Source organism: Podarcis tiliguerta, assembly GCF_965153285.1.
Source record: "Podarcis tiliguerta genome assembly, chromosome: 6".
Classification (NCBI taxonomy): Eukaryota; Metazoa; Chordata; class Lepidosauria; order Squamata; family Lacertidae; genus Podarcis; species Podarcis tiliguerta.
Window position 1 is genome coordinate 14,882,892 of NC_139539.1, and position 13,563 is coordinate 14,896,454.

Consider the following 13,563-nt stretch of genomic DNA (forward strand, 5'->3'; position numbering starts at 1 on the left):
TGACACACCCACCCACAAGATCACTGAGCAGGTGTGAATATGGCCGCCTCTTATTCTCTAGTGAACCGTCAGAGAAGCGGTCTGCTCCAGTGACACCAGATCTCCCAAGCTCAATGTCACAGACTACTCTTCTCACAGAGTCACAATTTTCAAGAGTGCCCTGGCAAGAGGGAATCATTGTTAAACTTCTCTGATAATTGTTGGTCTATGTGGGGAATGGAGGTCCTCCAACAGCTGTTAGTTCCCTTAACCAACTACAGTTTCCAGGATTATTTTGAGGAAGCCATGTGTATTTAAAGTGCTATGACACGGTTTCAAATGTATAGTGAAGACCGAGTCCTTGAAGAGTCTCTGGCAGAGCAGGCAGTGGATCAATTGTCTGACTCATTATAAGGCAGTTTCATGTGTTCACCCTGACTTGTATGCTGAACATTCTCCAGGACGTGGTGAACCACAAGGACTTAGTGGGCATTGAGAAGACCAGTTGCTATGAGAAAAATAATAGCTCACAACTGCTCCATCATGCAGTCATCACTATGCTCTTCAATCTGAGCAGGCTGAAAGCAAAGAGTAAGGTTACCGTAACTTCCATCATAGAGCTTCAGTATGCTGAGGACAACGTAGTGTGCGCACGCTCAGAGGATGACCTCCAAACCATCCAAAATATCTTTGCAGAGGCTTACGAAAAGCTTGGCCTATCACTAAACATCCAAAAAACCAAAGTGCTGTACCAACAAGTACAAAATAACCCCTCCGCAGCGTCACAAATCCAACTGAATGGTGTAACGTTGGAAAATGTAGATCACTTCTCCTACCTCCTACCTATCTTTCCACAAGGGCCAACACTGATGCTGAAATCCAGCATCGCCTGAGCTCTGCAAGTGTGGCTTTTTCCTGATTGAAGTGCAGAGTGTTTGAGAACCGGGACATTCACAGGGAAACCAAAATGCTTGTTTACAAAGCTATTGTACTACCAACCTTACTATATGCTTGTGAAACATGGACCACTTATAAACACCATCTCCTACTCCTTGAAAGATTCCATCAACGGTGTCTCCGAAAATTTTTACACATCACTTGGGAAGACAGGCGAACTAATATCAGTGTACTGTAAGAAGCAAAGGTCAGCAGTGTTGAACATCAACTTCCTTGGACTAGTCATGTTGTGCGGATGCCTGATGATCGTCTTCCAAAGCAACTACTCTATTCCGAGCTTAAAAATGGAAAGTGTAATGCTGGTGGTCAACAAAAGAAGTTTAAAGACTCTCTCAAGGTAAATTTAAAAAAATGTAGCATAAACACTGATAATTGGGAAACACTGGCCTGAGAGCACTCCAGTTGGAGAACAGCCTTTACCAAAGGTGTCATGGGCTTTGAAGACACTCAAACTCAGGTCACAAGGAAGAAACGTGCTAGGAGGAAGGCACGCTTGGCAAATCCACACTGTGATCAACTCTTGCCCCGAAACCAATGTCCCCACTGTGGAAGGACGTGTGGATCCAGAATTGGCCTCCACAGTCACTTATGGACTCATTGTTAAAACTGTGTTTATGAAAGACAATCTTACTCGGCTACGAGTGATCGCCAAAGAAAGAAGAAGAATGTAAAAACAAGTGTGTGAATCATCCTTTTTTCCCCTAGCTCCAACAAAGGCTGTGGTCAAGTGTCACTTTCTGAAAATCTCAGTGATTACTATCAAATTGATATTGGCTGGACAAATAAAGAAATAATATAGCAAAATTATTTCTGGACTGCAGATGGGATATTGTGTGCTTGACTATTCCTCCATGGGAATGGGGAAGAAATAATCAAAGGTTAAAAACAAACACACACTAGAAGCCATCTTCTTGACTTCTAAATTTCTGTTTTGGGGTATTATTTTAAAAGTGGAGGAGCATTCAGTCATATAATTCCCCACACAACTGCAGTCTAATGGAAGTCCAGCTACCTGTACTGGATGGGCTGGGTTTTTATTTTTATTTTTTCTTATCTATAATCTGAACTTTGTTTGGCTTTCTGCTTTATTTGGTAACTGGTTTTTAACATTTTGTATGAATTGCTGTGAATCTTTCAAACTGATGTGTACTGTATTGTGAAGGAAAAATGACCCCCCCCCCGAAGGAAACGTGGAGGTGCCCTACAAAGTACGGGGGGGGGGCGGGTTAATAATGATAGGTTCAAATATTTTAAGACAAGTCCTTTGCACTGGGCCGTAGATTTCCTGGCCACCCTTTCTTAAACATGAAAAAAGTTTTTGAAAACAACAACTTTGCATTCAAGGCAGTGATCATGCTGCAAAGTGAGAGCCACTCACCGTCTTAATTTGCTCAGAGATCTAAATTTGCATCCATTCATACACATTAGCATTTGCAAAGTCTATGTAAATCTGCATCATGAGCCTGTTCCGAGAGTCCTTTTAAAGACCTAGCAACGCCCTTACTTACGTAGTACTGTAGCATAAAGCTGCGGCGATTGAAAGGAAGCAGTAGCGAGCTTTATTTTGTTTTTACCTGCTTGCTGTGCTTGCTTTGAACTGCGCAGCTCCTTGCTAAGCCCAATACATGGAGAAAATATACCAGAAGTATACTCCCCACGTCACAATCCCCCCCCCCCAAAAAAAAATGTGGTTAGAAGCTACACTTTAGAAATAAACGCTGCGGTTTGATTCCCCAGTCCCAGAACTTTGGCGGGGCGTTGCTGTTGCCGGAACTGCAACAACTTCACTCCGAGCCGCAGCAGCTCGCTTTGGGGCTCGTCCGGGGCTGCCCACGTGAGATCCTACCTGGGGGAGCAAGCCCCGTCGAGCAAAGGGGTGGGCTCGCTCCCGCGGAAACGCGCCGCGTGCCTGCGTAAAACAAGTGCCTCGCTTTCCCGGTGCCTGATGTGGAAGGCCGATGCGCACGCCGCGTGCGTAAAAACCTTTATTTCCCAACCTCCCTCTTCCCGCCCCCCCCCCCCAGGGTCCGAGCGTTGTTGGGGGACACAGAATCGGCGGGGGAAGCAAGCGGCGGACCCACGCAGCCGGCGAGGCTGGCTTTTCCTGTGGCTTGACTTCGGGACACTTCTCCCAGTTGGGCGAGGGAGTGCAACGCGCCGAGCTCCGCCCCTTTGCGCGAACTCCCGCTGCCGCCTGCTCGGCTAAGCCGCCGCTCAGAAGCCTTGCGCTTGGTGGCGAGGCGGGCGGGCGAGCGAGCACATCCCCGAGGGAAGCGGCCAGGTCGGAGCCCGGGGTCGCCGGGCCGCTCTCCTGCCCTCTCTCCGCGTATGGCTCTCGGCAAGTAAGCGCGCTCGCTCCTCCCTCCTTCCCGGGATCGCCCGGGCTATCATGTGCGCCTCTCGGTGGGCTCTCCAGCCGGCCAAGTGATCGGTCCCTCCGCGGCGCGCTCGGCTGCCCCTTCCTTTTTAATGCGCGGCTCTTTCGGCCGGCCGCCTCTCCCGCCGCCGCCGCCCAGCCCGCCGGCTCCCTGGCTCTGCCCCCCGTGACGGAGATGCGCGCGGCGGGGTGGTTCAAGCGGCGGGCGGCGGAGGCGGCTGCCGCCCGGCTGCTGGTGTGGCTCCTCTTGGGCGCCTGGGCTGTGGAGCTGCGCTGCGCCCTGGCCGACTTCACGCTGGAGAACGAGGTGCACTCCAGTTTCATCCACCGGAGGCTCCGCAGCCAGGAGCGCCGGGAGATGCAGCGGGAGATCCTCTCCATCCTGGGCTTGCCCCACCGGCCGAGGCCCCATCTGCACGGCAAGCACAACTCGGCGCCCATGTTCATGCTGGACCTCTACAATGCCATGTCGGTGGAGGAGGAGGGCGCCGGAGGCAGCGACGGCGGAGAGGGCTACTCCTACCCTTACAAGCCCATCTTCAGCACCCAGGGGCCGCCCCTGGCCAGCCTGCAGGACAGCAACTTCCTCACCGAGGCCGACATGGTCATGAGCTTCGTCAACATGGGTGAGTCGCTTGGCTGGCAGGGAGAGGGAGAAGGGGCTTGGGGAACACTTGGGAGAGGGACACTTCCTCCCGGCCTCCGGGAAGCCAGGAGGAACCTGTGGGATGGTGAGGCCAAGTGGCTGGCACCGGCAATGCAAGGGCATAGCAGCCCAGGCCTGGCATCCTGGGCAGTTCCTGTGGTATCCATGCGCCACCCTGTAGGGCCTGTTTGGGCAGACACCTGTGGCAGGCAGGAGCCATTTCCCCCAATGCCCCCCCCAATAGTGGTACTCCAGGGCATTGTGGGAAATTGCAGTGACCCAGTGGATTGGCCCCCCATGAGAGGACATTTTGCCAGACATCTCTTCAGACATGGAGCTAATTTTTTTTTAAAAAACAACAACCCCACTTGAACTCACCTGGAAGTATTTATTACTATCTCTTCAGTGCTTGTCCTGGCTTAAAATGCTGCCCCTTCACCCAGAAGTATTAGACTGGGCTTTAAAAATATTAAATCTCCACTTAAGCAGCTTTTGAGGAACCCTCTAGTTACACGTATGAGACAGCTGTTAAAGGAAGGGTTTAGTGCAGCACTTCTGAAGTATTTTGATCTCCACCCCCCAAAAAGTTTATTTTAATTTCTGGGATCCCCCATCCTTGCACCAACCATCAGGACAGCAATCCTTGGTGTGCCATTCTTGTGTGCCTGCAGCCTGCTGCTGTTAAAGACCTGTTGATTGGGGTTCTTACCCAACACTGGCATTTGAAAAGGCGATGGTGTTTGAAAAGCAGATTTATGATGCCTCTCAGATCTGCAAGCAGGGAAACATCGTAACAAATTAGTGGGTCTTTGCTAATTGGGTTGGATGGATGGAGCAAGTGGAGGAACTGCTATCCTCACAAATCCAATGTGAATCAGTTATGATCCTCTTCTAAGGGACATTCACCCTACCAGTGTGTCTTGAATGCTGAGAGAAGGGTGGGTCCCTCCTCAGGATCCTGTCCCTCCTTATAACTTTCTATCCCTCCTAGGACTAGGTGATCCATACTCAAGGGTGGTGGTGTCCCACAGCGTGAGAGCCATTAATTTAACATGTAACCTGTCAGTGCTGAGTGATCTTCAGATATGTGCTTTTGCTTATTACTGAGTGTTTCTAGGATAGCCACCTGAAATACTTTTCCAAGGCCAAAGGTTTGGGCTATCAGCTATCTTCAGCCCTTTCCCTGCAAAGGCAACATCCATAGATTCACTTTAAGGCTGCAATCGTATGCACACTAACTTGGGAGTGAGTGGTGCTTGAATGCATAGGACCAAGTTGCATGGCAAAAGGCAGATTAACCACTGAGAAGCAAATAGAGCCCTTTGGGTTCCATGCTTGCAACAACCAGCGTGGATTGCAAGCATCAACTGAACCATTCACCAATGAGTATGGGTTTTTAAAAGATGAGGAAATTGCATCATTTTACTGTGTACAAGTGCTTAGAGCCTGGAGGTTACAGAATATTGTGTATGGGCCCCTAATTATACTTTAATGTACATGTTTTGGTACCCAGTTCACAGTAGGGGTGGGGTACTTGTCTAGCTCTTTAAAAATCAAGTAAAACAGGGAGGGGTATGGTGCTGCTATGGGGTAATTTAACCTAGAATAAAGACCTTTGTGACTAATTTAGGATTGTGAGAATAATTCCATGTGGATGTGCTGAAAGAGTAATAATTTCTTTCCTTTTACTATGGAAGTACTGTATGGACAAAGTGTTCTTATGGAAAACAGCTCTGTATCAAGAAGTCTTGAGAACTAGCTATCAAAAGGTGGTTCTCAGTTGTAGTTGCAACTGTGATGATTGATCATGTGGTGTTGTTAATTGTGGATTAATTAATCTCAATTACTGTCATCTTGTAAATGCACTTGGGAGCTGGCTCAGAGATATTTGCTGTGGTGACTTAGAACTCCTTGCTTCGCCTCCCAATCTTGTTTTGTTGTCTTTTTCTGCTGCCTGAACAGGAATGCCATGGTGTCCATCTTTATTTCTTCGCTTTAGCAGTGTTTGCCTGCATTTTGCCGTGAGGCTAGTTCAGACTTGGGAACCTGAACTGCAGCAGGCCACAGACTGCAACATATAACAGATGAAGGGGCTTAAACCACCTTTGAATAACTGCAACATTGCTGGTGCTGCTGTAAATGGAGAGGTCCTGGTGGGAAAGGAGACACACAGAGACAGTATTTAAGCTTCTCCAAAGAGCCAGTTTTTGTAGGGTTGCTTGTGGGGTTTCATTTCTTTTTCAGGCTGCAGTCCCCCAACCCTTTACTTTAGAGGGATCATGTTTAGACCAGTGGGAGAACTCTGCAGTAAGTGGGTTGTGATCTTAATGACCCCAAGAAAGGTTTTCTAGTAAATCCTCATTTGCTGTTCTTTCTAATGAGCTAGCCTGGGTTGCCAGCCCGTGCTCTTTTGGTGAGCACATGTGGATGGGTTTATGCAAATTAAATGGAAGTTGTCACTTTTCGGCTTGCGGTTGGCTGAGCCTTTTTAATGGGATGTGGTCCTCCAATGGGGATTTCTCTTTGTGTGCTATGGGTCAGAATAAACTGGCTGGATTTGAGTAGAACACTCTCAGGGGCAAGCTGTCTATTTAAAATATATAATTATAGGCACCAGTTTTGCTGTATCTGTTTTTAGCCTGTGTCACATGCATCTGTGAAACCACCGCATGTACAGATTGCAACTCTGTGAATCCAGACCAAATCCAAACAGAAGTTCAGAACAGCGAAGAGCTTTAAACACAGCCCCAGGCTCCCCCCACTGCCCTCTATTCTGCAGTTCACATTTTGAACAAGAAGGGACTCCCTGGGAATTTGAAGGGACACAACCTTTGAATATGAAATGATAATCTGACTCATCTTTGTTGTTGTGTTTATGGGCTCTTTTGCTTAAGATTTGTCCAAATGACCACAAAGGAAGACTGTTGATGATAAAATGATGGTTTTGGAAGAGTCTTGTGAATAGTCTGCAAGGTGCGGCTGCTGGGAGATAAAAGGCTAAAGAGGTGCCACTTCTAAGTAGACCTGGGTTGGGGGTGTCAAATCGCCACCCCCAGGCCTCTTCAGGACTTTTCTGAGGTCACACCTCTTATCTCCAGGCCAGATCCTTCAGTAACCCTGCTCTGTATTGCCTGGGTAGAATGTTTCCTTTAACTGCAATGATGCTGGCTTGGATCAATGGCAGCGAGATGGGTGTGGGTGTATGCACTATACAAAAAGTTAGAGGCATGCCCACTTTTGCCTCTGGTCCTGCGCATCACTTGAATGTGGCCTCCAGAAGGTTGCCTATGATAGTATGTGGCTCTTGGGCTGACAAGCGTTCTGCACCTCTGCTTTTAGACATTTGGTGTTGAACCCGTATAGAACTCCATTGTTGGGAATCCTTTGTAAAACTTGGGTTTGGTAAGGAAAAACCCCATACTGAGCTGAGCGTCTGAACCAAGATTATTCTTCTCTGTACAGTAAAAAGAGAATCACCAGGAGCTAGTAAAAGAGAATCGCCAGGAGCTTGCCTTTTTATGTATGCCATCGTTTGTACACCGGGCGATATACATCTGATCCTTGTAATTGTTCCACCCCCTCTTTAATGCAGAAGGATCATGGCAACTGGGTGCATGCACACTGGCGACCATGTGAACCTGCACACAGTTGTTTATAAACATGGTGTGTATGTATGTAGATGTGTGTCTGTGTGGATTCATGTGCATAAACACAGAGAGAGACAAAATGTTCAGGCACACTTTCTAAATCCAGGAAAACCAGGACGAAGTTATAAACAGTGAAACTCAATTCATCTTAGGATAGCTCAGTCTGCAGAACACGAGACTTTAATCTCAACCCAATCCTGTGCAGGCTTACTCTGAACTAAACACTGCTGTGTTCAGAGTAATGTGGTCCCGCGTAAGTGAGCAAAGGATTGCAAGACTTTGAGCTGCTTTGCATATACACATCCGTCCCTTGGTGGCTGCAGCAGCGTCAAGCAATGACTTGTTTGTGTCATTGTTGAACACCACAGAGAGAACTGTAGTATTCCATTCAATCAATTCCTTGCTTTTCCATGGAACTGCTCAGCTGTATCAGATGGTGAGCAATCAAGAGATGCAAATGAATGAATGAAATAGCTCACACTTTCCATTGTTTATCTCAGGGGTGGGGAACCTCTTTCAGCCCAAGAGGCACATTCCATCCTGGGCAGCCTTTCAGGGGCCACATACAAGTGGTGGGCGTGGCCAGAGGCGAAGTGGGCATAACAACAGGTGTGACTCTTACCTTTGCAATAGTAGGCTATTTTCCAGCATGGGAAAGTCAGAGATTTCTGCTTGCACATACACCGCCCCCCTCCCCCGTCTCCTCAATTCTTGGTCTTACACCTATGCAAGCAGAGGGCTAGGTATACATCCCATCTTAGGAGGATCACTTGAGGTTTCAGGGCAGGAACAGTGTGGTGTGAACCATACAATTGTAGAGTTGGAATGGCCCATGAGCATCATCTAGTCCAGCTTTCTGCAATGCAGGAATCTATTGCCCAATACTGGGCTCAAACCCATGACCCTGAGATTTAAGAGTCTCATGCTCTACTGACTGAGCTATCCCAGCAGTTAAGTGTGCAGCTTGAGGAGAGGGGATGTAGCTTAGATAAAGGTTATATAATACTAAGAACATAAGGAGAGCCTTGCTGGATCAATCCCTTTCCCAATAACCCTTAACGTGAAATTTGTCCTTTTACTGCCCATTCACACAGTTTGGAAATATCATTTTGGAGCTCATTGCAATCCCCCTTTTAAACTACTCTGAATAAATTGGTATCAACAGCAAACTTTGCTACCTCTCTGCTCACCCCTTTAACCCTAGATCATTTATGAACAAGTTAAAAAGCACAGGTCATAATACCAGTCCTTGGGTGTGGGTGTGTTGTGTTCACTTTCCAAATCTCTCCAGCAGTAGAAGTAGATAAACACAGGTGGCAGTTCCAGAGAAACAGCATGCATTATTTGTTTCCTAAAAAGCTAGCTGACTTTCCACAAACGTCTTAGAATCCTCATCCATTATCTCTATGTAAGCAAAAGCTACAGGAGTCTTGTGTTACAGTTTGAAATATTTTAACAAACCGTTTCATTTGAGAGTTTAAGCAATATCACAGAAATTGTAGCCCAGAGAAAAGTGTAAAGCTTCATTTGAAATGCTGAACCAAAAGCTCTTCTTTGTCAGGTCTTGTTTAGGAAGAAATCATAGCTTACATAAAAGCAGACAACATGTGTCTACACTGTGCAGGTTAAGATAATTGCATGTACAGTGGTACCTCGGGTTAAGAACTTAATTTGTTCTTAACCTGAAACTGTTCTTAACCTGAGGTACCACTTTAGCTAATGGGGCCTCCTGCTGCCGCCGTGCCGCCGGAGCACGATTTCTGTTCTCATCCTGAAGCCAAGTTCTTAACCTGAAGCACTATTTCTGGGTTAGCGGAGTCTGTAACCTGAAGCGTATGTAACCCGAGGTACCAGTGTGTTATATTGGGTCCAAACCCAACCCCTTCTTGGGCCAGCATATGAAATAAACTGGGTTTCCGTGCCCCCGGCCCCGAGCTGCTTAAGGTTAGATGAAGGGGGCTGTGCACCTGATGCTACCTTTGTGTTGAAAAAAATCCCTGCACATAGAAAAATACCGTATCAGGGAGAAGGATATGATCAACTTTTCCTGCTGATGGGCTAATTTTCTATGGTGTAGGCAGTTTGCTTTATGGCAGAGCACCCAGTCGCTCCCCTGCTGCCTGCTGATTGTAGAGACCAGTCTAATGCTATACTGCAGGAGATGCTCTTCAAGAAATCATGGTGCTGTTATAGTTCTATTGTGTTTGCCTTCTGTTAGCATGGTCTGTCATTAGTAAGATGATAGGCAAGATCCAATCGTTTTAACATAGACAGGTGGAACTATTAGCAACAAGGCACTTCTGAGAGTTTTGTCTGTATGGTTTTGTTCCCCTGTCAACAGTGCATGCCAGGACGAGTTTAAGAAAGGACATAGATCCATAATAGCTTTCTTCATCCTTGTGCACACCTTTCATCCCATTGTAGTCTCAGTTCTTTCATCTCCATGGGACAAAGGCCAGCTTGTTTATAGACTTCTTAATGAATTAGACTAGTTGCTAGCCAGCCTATATAGCGAAGCACAGCACCTGCTTTCAGACATACAGATTTCTATTGACAGTGGAAATTAGAAGATCTTTTGTAAGGTGGTGTCCCCCCCTTTAAACTGAAGGGTTTCTATAGCGATCTTTTAAAATTGCAGCCTGTATTAAACTGTGTGCCTTGGTTTTGTAAGAGATACTCTTGTGGGCATTGTATTTCCCAGGTAGGGTTTTGTTACATACGTCAAACTAGCGCAGCAAGTGCCATAATGCCAGAATGTGCATTGCAGCAGAGAAGTGTCATAGCACTATGGAAGCCTTTGCAGCTCCTTTTCCATTTTTAAAGTAAGTTAAGTACAGAACATAAATAAAATAAATGCAGCCTTCAATAAGTGCAACATATTGGTACACATTAACTGACTTCCTTGCAGTTTTCCACCTACCCCTTTGCGTGCCTGGTCATCGGGAGAAGGAGTTTTTCCGGGAGGTGCTAGGTGGGCAAGCTTTGCAAGGATGGTGGAAGATCTAAAAGATTTTGCATTTGGAACAAATGATCCTTTATGAGGAGACAGAGTGGCTTTGTAACTTGCAAGGAAGCACCGAAAGATGGAGAACCAGCAAACGACACCTATTCTTTTCTTTTTGTGCTCAATACAGTAAAGTGTAGTTGGGGAATGTATGAGGAGCTGTGTCTTCTCCGATGCATAGACAGCCACAGAGGTGATGCATGACTTTCCCCTCCATTGGTTACACTGGGACTGCAGATAGAGAAAGTGCAATGGTCATATGCTTCCTTGCGATGTGCAAAGCCACCTTGAAAACAAACTTTAGTTATTATGGAAACCACAACAGTTTACTTGTCGTGACTCACACTGGAGAACCTGGCCTTTTAGCTTGATGTAGGTATTGAAACTTCACTGTTAAAGAAATCCTGTCCTACTGAGTGACAGTTCCCATAATCTGCAGATCATTGTTTAGTGCGCACAATTCTCCAAACTGCCATCATAAGGGCAAAGGAAACGGGAAATACCGGTGTGCATTGATCTTTGCTATTCTTTTCCCTAATATGGCAGTTACGGATGCAAGTCTCTAGCACTAGCATGCCAGCAAAACAGTGCAAGTTGGGTTTATGGGAGTATAGACCCTGCCTGCTCTGCCAGTAACACCAGAGCGCCGCATGGCTACAGCAGCTAATAGCTCTTTTTCCAGCCCCTTAAACAGATGTGGAATTGAAAAACGGCAGTGATTTGACAAACCACACAGAGGAAGGCTTTCCAAAGGTGTGGAACCACCACTGACAAGACACTGATCCTTTAGGAGGGAGGGTACATTAACTGAAGGGGGAACAGATTCGAGCAGGGGAGTTGTTTTGATGTTTGAAGTTGAGATCCCATCTGTTACACTGTTTGTAGCCCTGGGCAAGTTTCCACCTTGCTGAATATTCGTAAGCCCATCAAATGCCTTTGAGAAACTTACAAGCAGGTATGAAGTCAACAGCCCTTCCCTGTTCATGATGGAAATGTTGGCTGTTAGAGGCACCAATTGCTCTGGATTCCCGAGGGCAGCTGGGACATAGAGCAGAGGAAGCTGCCTTATATTGAGTCACCCCAGAGGTCTATCTAACTATCTTATCTATTGTTTACATGGATTGGCAGCAGCTCTTCCCACCCTTACCTGAAGATGGCAGGGATTGAAGTTGGGAACTTCTGTGTGCAAAGCAGATGCCTTACCCCTGAACGGTGCTCCTTACCCACAGCTGATGGACGGTTAAATCAGTTTTAAGCTTGTGGTGTATTATTCTCTTAGTGTTACAATTTTGGCCCTTATTCCTGCTTCCTCTCTTCTCTTGTTCCCTTTCCTTGGTTTTTCCTATCTGGCTCTCGGCTTGTTGTTGTCCCTCCTCTTTTTCACACTCGCATATGGGCAGATAAAGCATATTCCAACACACATTTAAAGCACATTACTTCCCCTAAAGAATCCTATAGTTTCCCCCCTGACAGAGCTACCATTTCCAGAACTCTTTAAAAAAACTACAGTTTCATGCCCTTTAAACATGCATGGAATATTCTTTAAATGTGTAGCGTGGAACTGTCCTCATGCATTCCAGCTCCCTTCCTTTCCTCTGGCTCCCTTCTTGGTGGCTGAGACTCGCACCCCATTGTTGTCCTGGGCTGGGCTGAGCAGCGCTACATCCTCAGGGAGGTCTTCCTACTCCATCCTTTCCTTTTCAACTGGCTCACCTTCTAGCCAGACTGCCAACACCACAGGACACTGGAGACGACTCCTCCCTGAACTCTCATCACAGTAGCTTAGCCCGAGAGAAGCTCGGCATAAGCTCCCCCACCCCACCCTGACATTGCAGCAGCTGGGATTGGGGGATTGGAACCTCTCCCCAGACTCTAACCATTGCACCATACTGCTGCTGCTTTCCCTCAGGTGTGCCCCTTGGGAGCTGTGGTAAGTCTAATGGGAAGTCGGGAACTGAACACCATTACAACCACCTGTTCCTTTCGGCTTAGTTAAAAGCAGCAGGCAAGGGCTTGGCAGTTGCCCAGCCACCACCAAAGGACTCCCTCCCTCAGAGTAGGGCCCCCAGGCCAACTTTTAAGATTGATGGTTTCCCCAGATCAATAGGTAAGTGAAACCCCAGTATTCAAGGAGAGAACAATACCACCCCACCTCCCTCAGACATGCAAAATAACCTGAGGGGTGTGTGGAGATACTTGCCTTCTGCTTTAGAGGATTGCATTTGAAACATAGCCATCCCAGGGGTGAAACTCATTGTCTTTCTGTTGCAAATTGAGGAAGGGCCTCGCCCTTTAAAACAGGGGTCAGCAACCTTTTTCAGCTGTGTGTCCCTCAGACCATGTGGTGGGCTGGACTATATTTTGGAGAGAAAAAGATGACCGAATGAACGAATTCCTATGCCCCACAAATAACCCTGAGGTGCATTTTAAATAAAAGGACACATTCTACTCATGTAATAACATGCTGATTCTTGGACCATCTGCGGGCCAGATTGAGAAGACGATTGGGCCGCATCTGGCCCCCGGGCCTTAGGTTGCTTACCCCTGCTTTAAAATGAAGAGTAAATCTTGGCTGCTGCTAATGAGAATCAAAAGGCAGGTGGTTGTTTGTTTGTTTTTTAATATATTTTGTTAAGGTTTTTGGAGGTGAGTTTAAGATGGCTTTAGAGGAGGATTCAGCTGTGATCGGCTCCTGGTTACCAGTCATGATGTATGCTATCTCCAGGATCCTTTGAATTCCACTCACTGGGGAACAACGCCTTCAGGGGGCTGCTGCTTTCAAGTCCTACTTAGCAGGGTGCCTGGTTGGCTGCTGTGGGAGTCTGGGTTTCTGGACTGGATAAGGCTCTGGCCTGGTCTAGTTCAGCATCAGGTTCTCACAGTGCTATGGGAAACCCGCAAACAGGACCTGAACGCAGCAACACTCTCCCCACTTGTGGCACCCAGCAACTGG

At 47.0% G+C, this 13,563-nt stretch overlaps 1 protein-coding gene across 2 annotated transcripts in view; it reads left to right on the forward strand.

Moving 5' to 3' along the window:
• Positions 1-2,870: 2,870 nt before the first annotated feature.
• BMP7 (bone morphogenetic protein 7) overlaps positions 2,871-13,563 on the forward strand; it is a 79,313-nt gene continuing 68,620 nt past the window's right edge. The window contains exon 1 of one of the 2 annotated variants that reach the window (XM_083447004.1): positions 2,871-3,939. In XM_083447004.1, coding sequence (XP_083303130.1) covers positions 3,489-3,939 — 451 coding nt within the window. In that variant the 5' untranslated portion in view covers positions 2,871-3,488. The remainder of the gene's footprint in view (positions 3,940-13,563) is intronic. The other variant, XM_083447003.1, reaches the window with a different exon arrangement.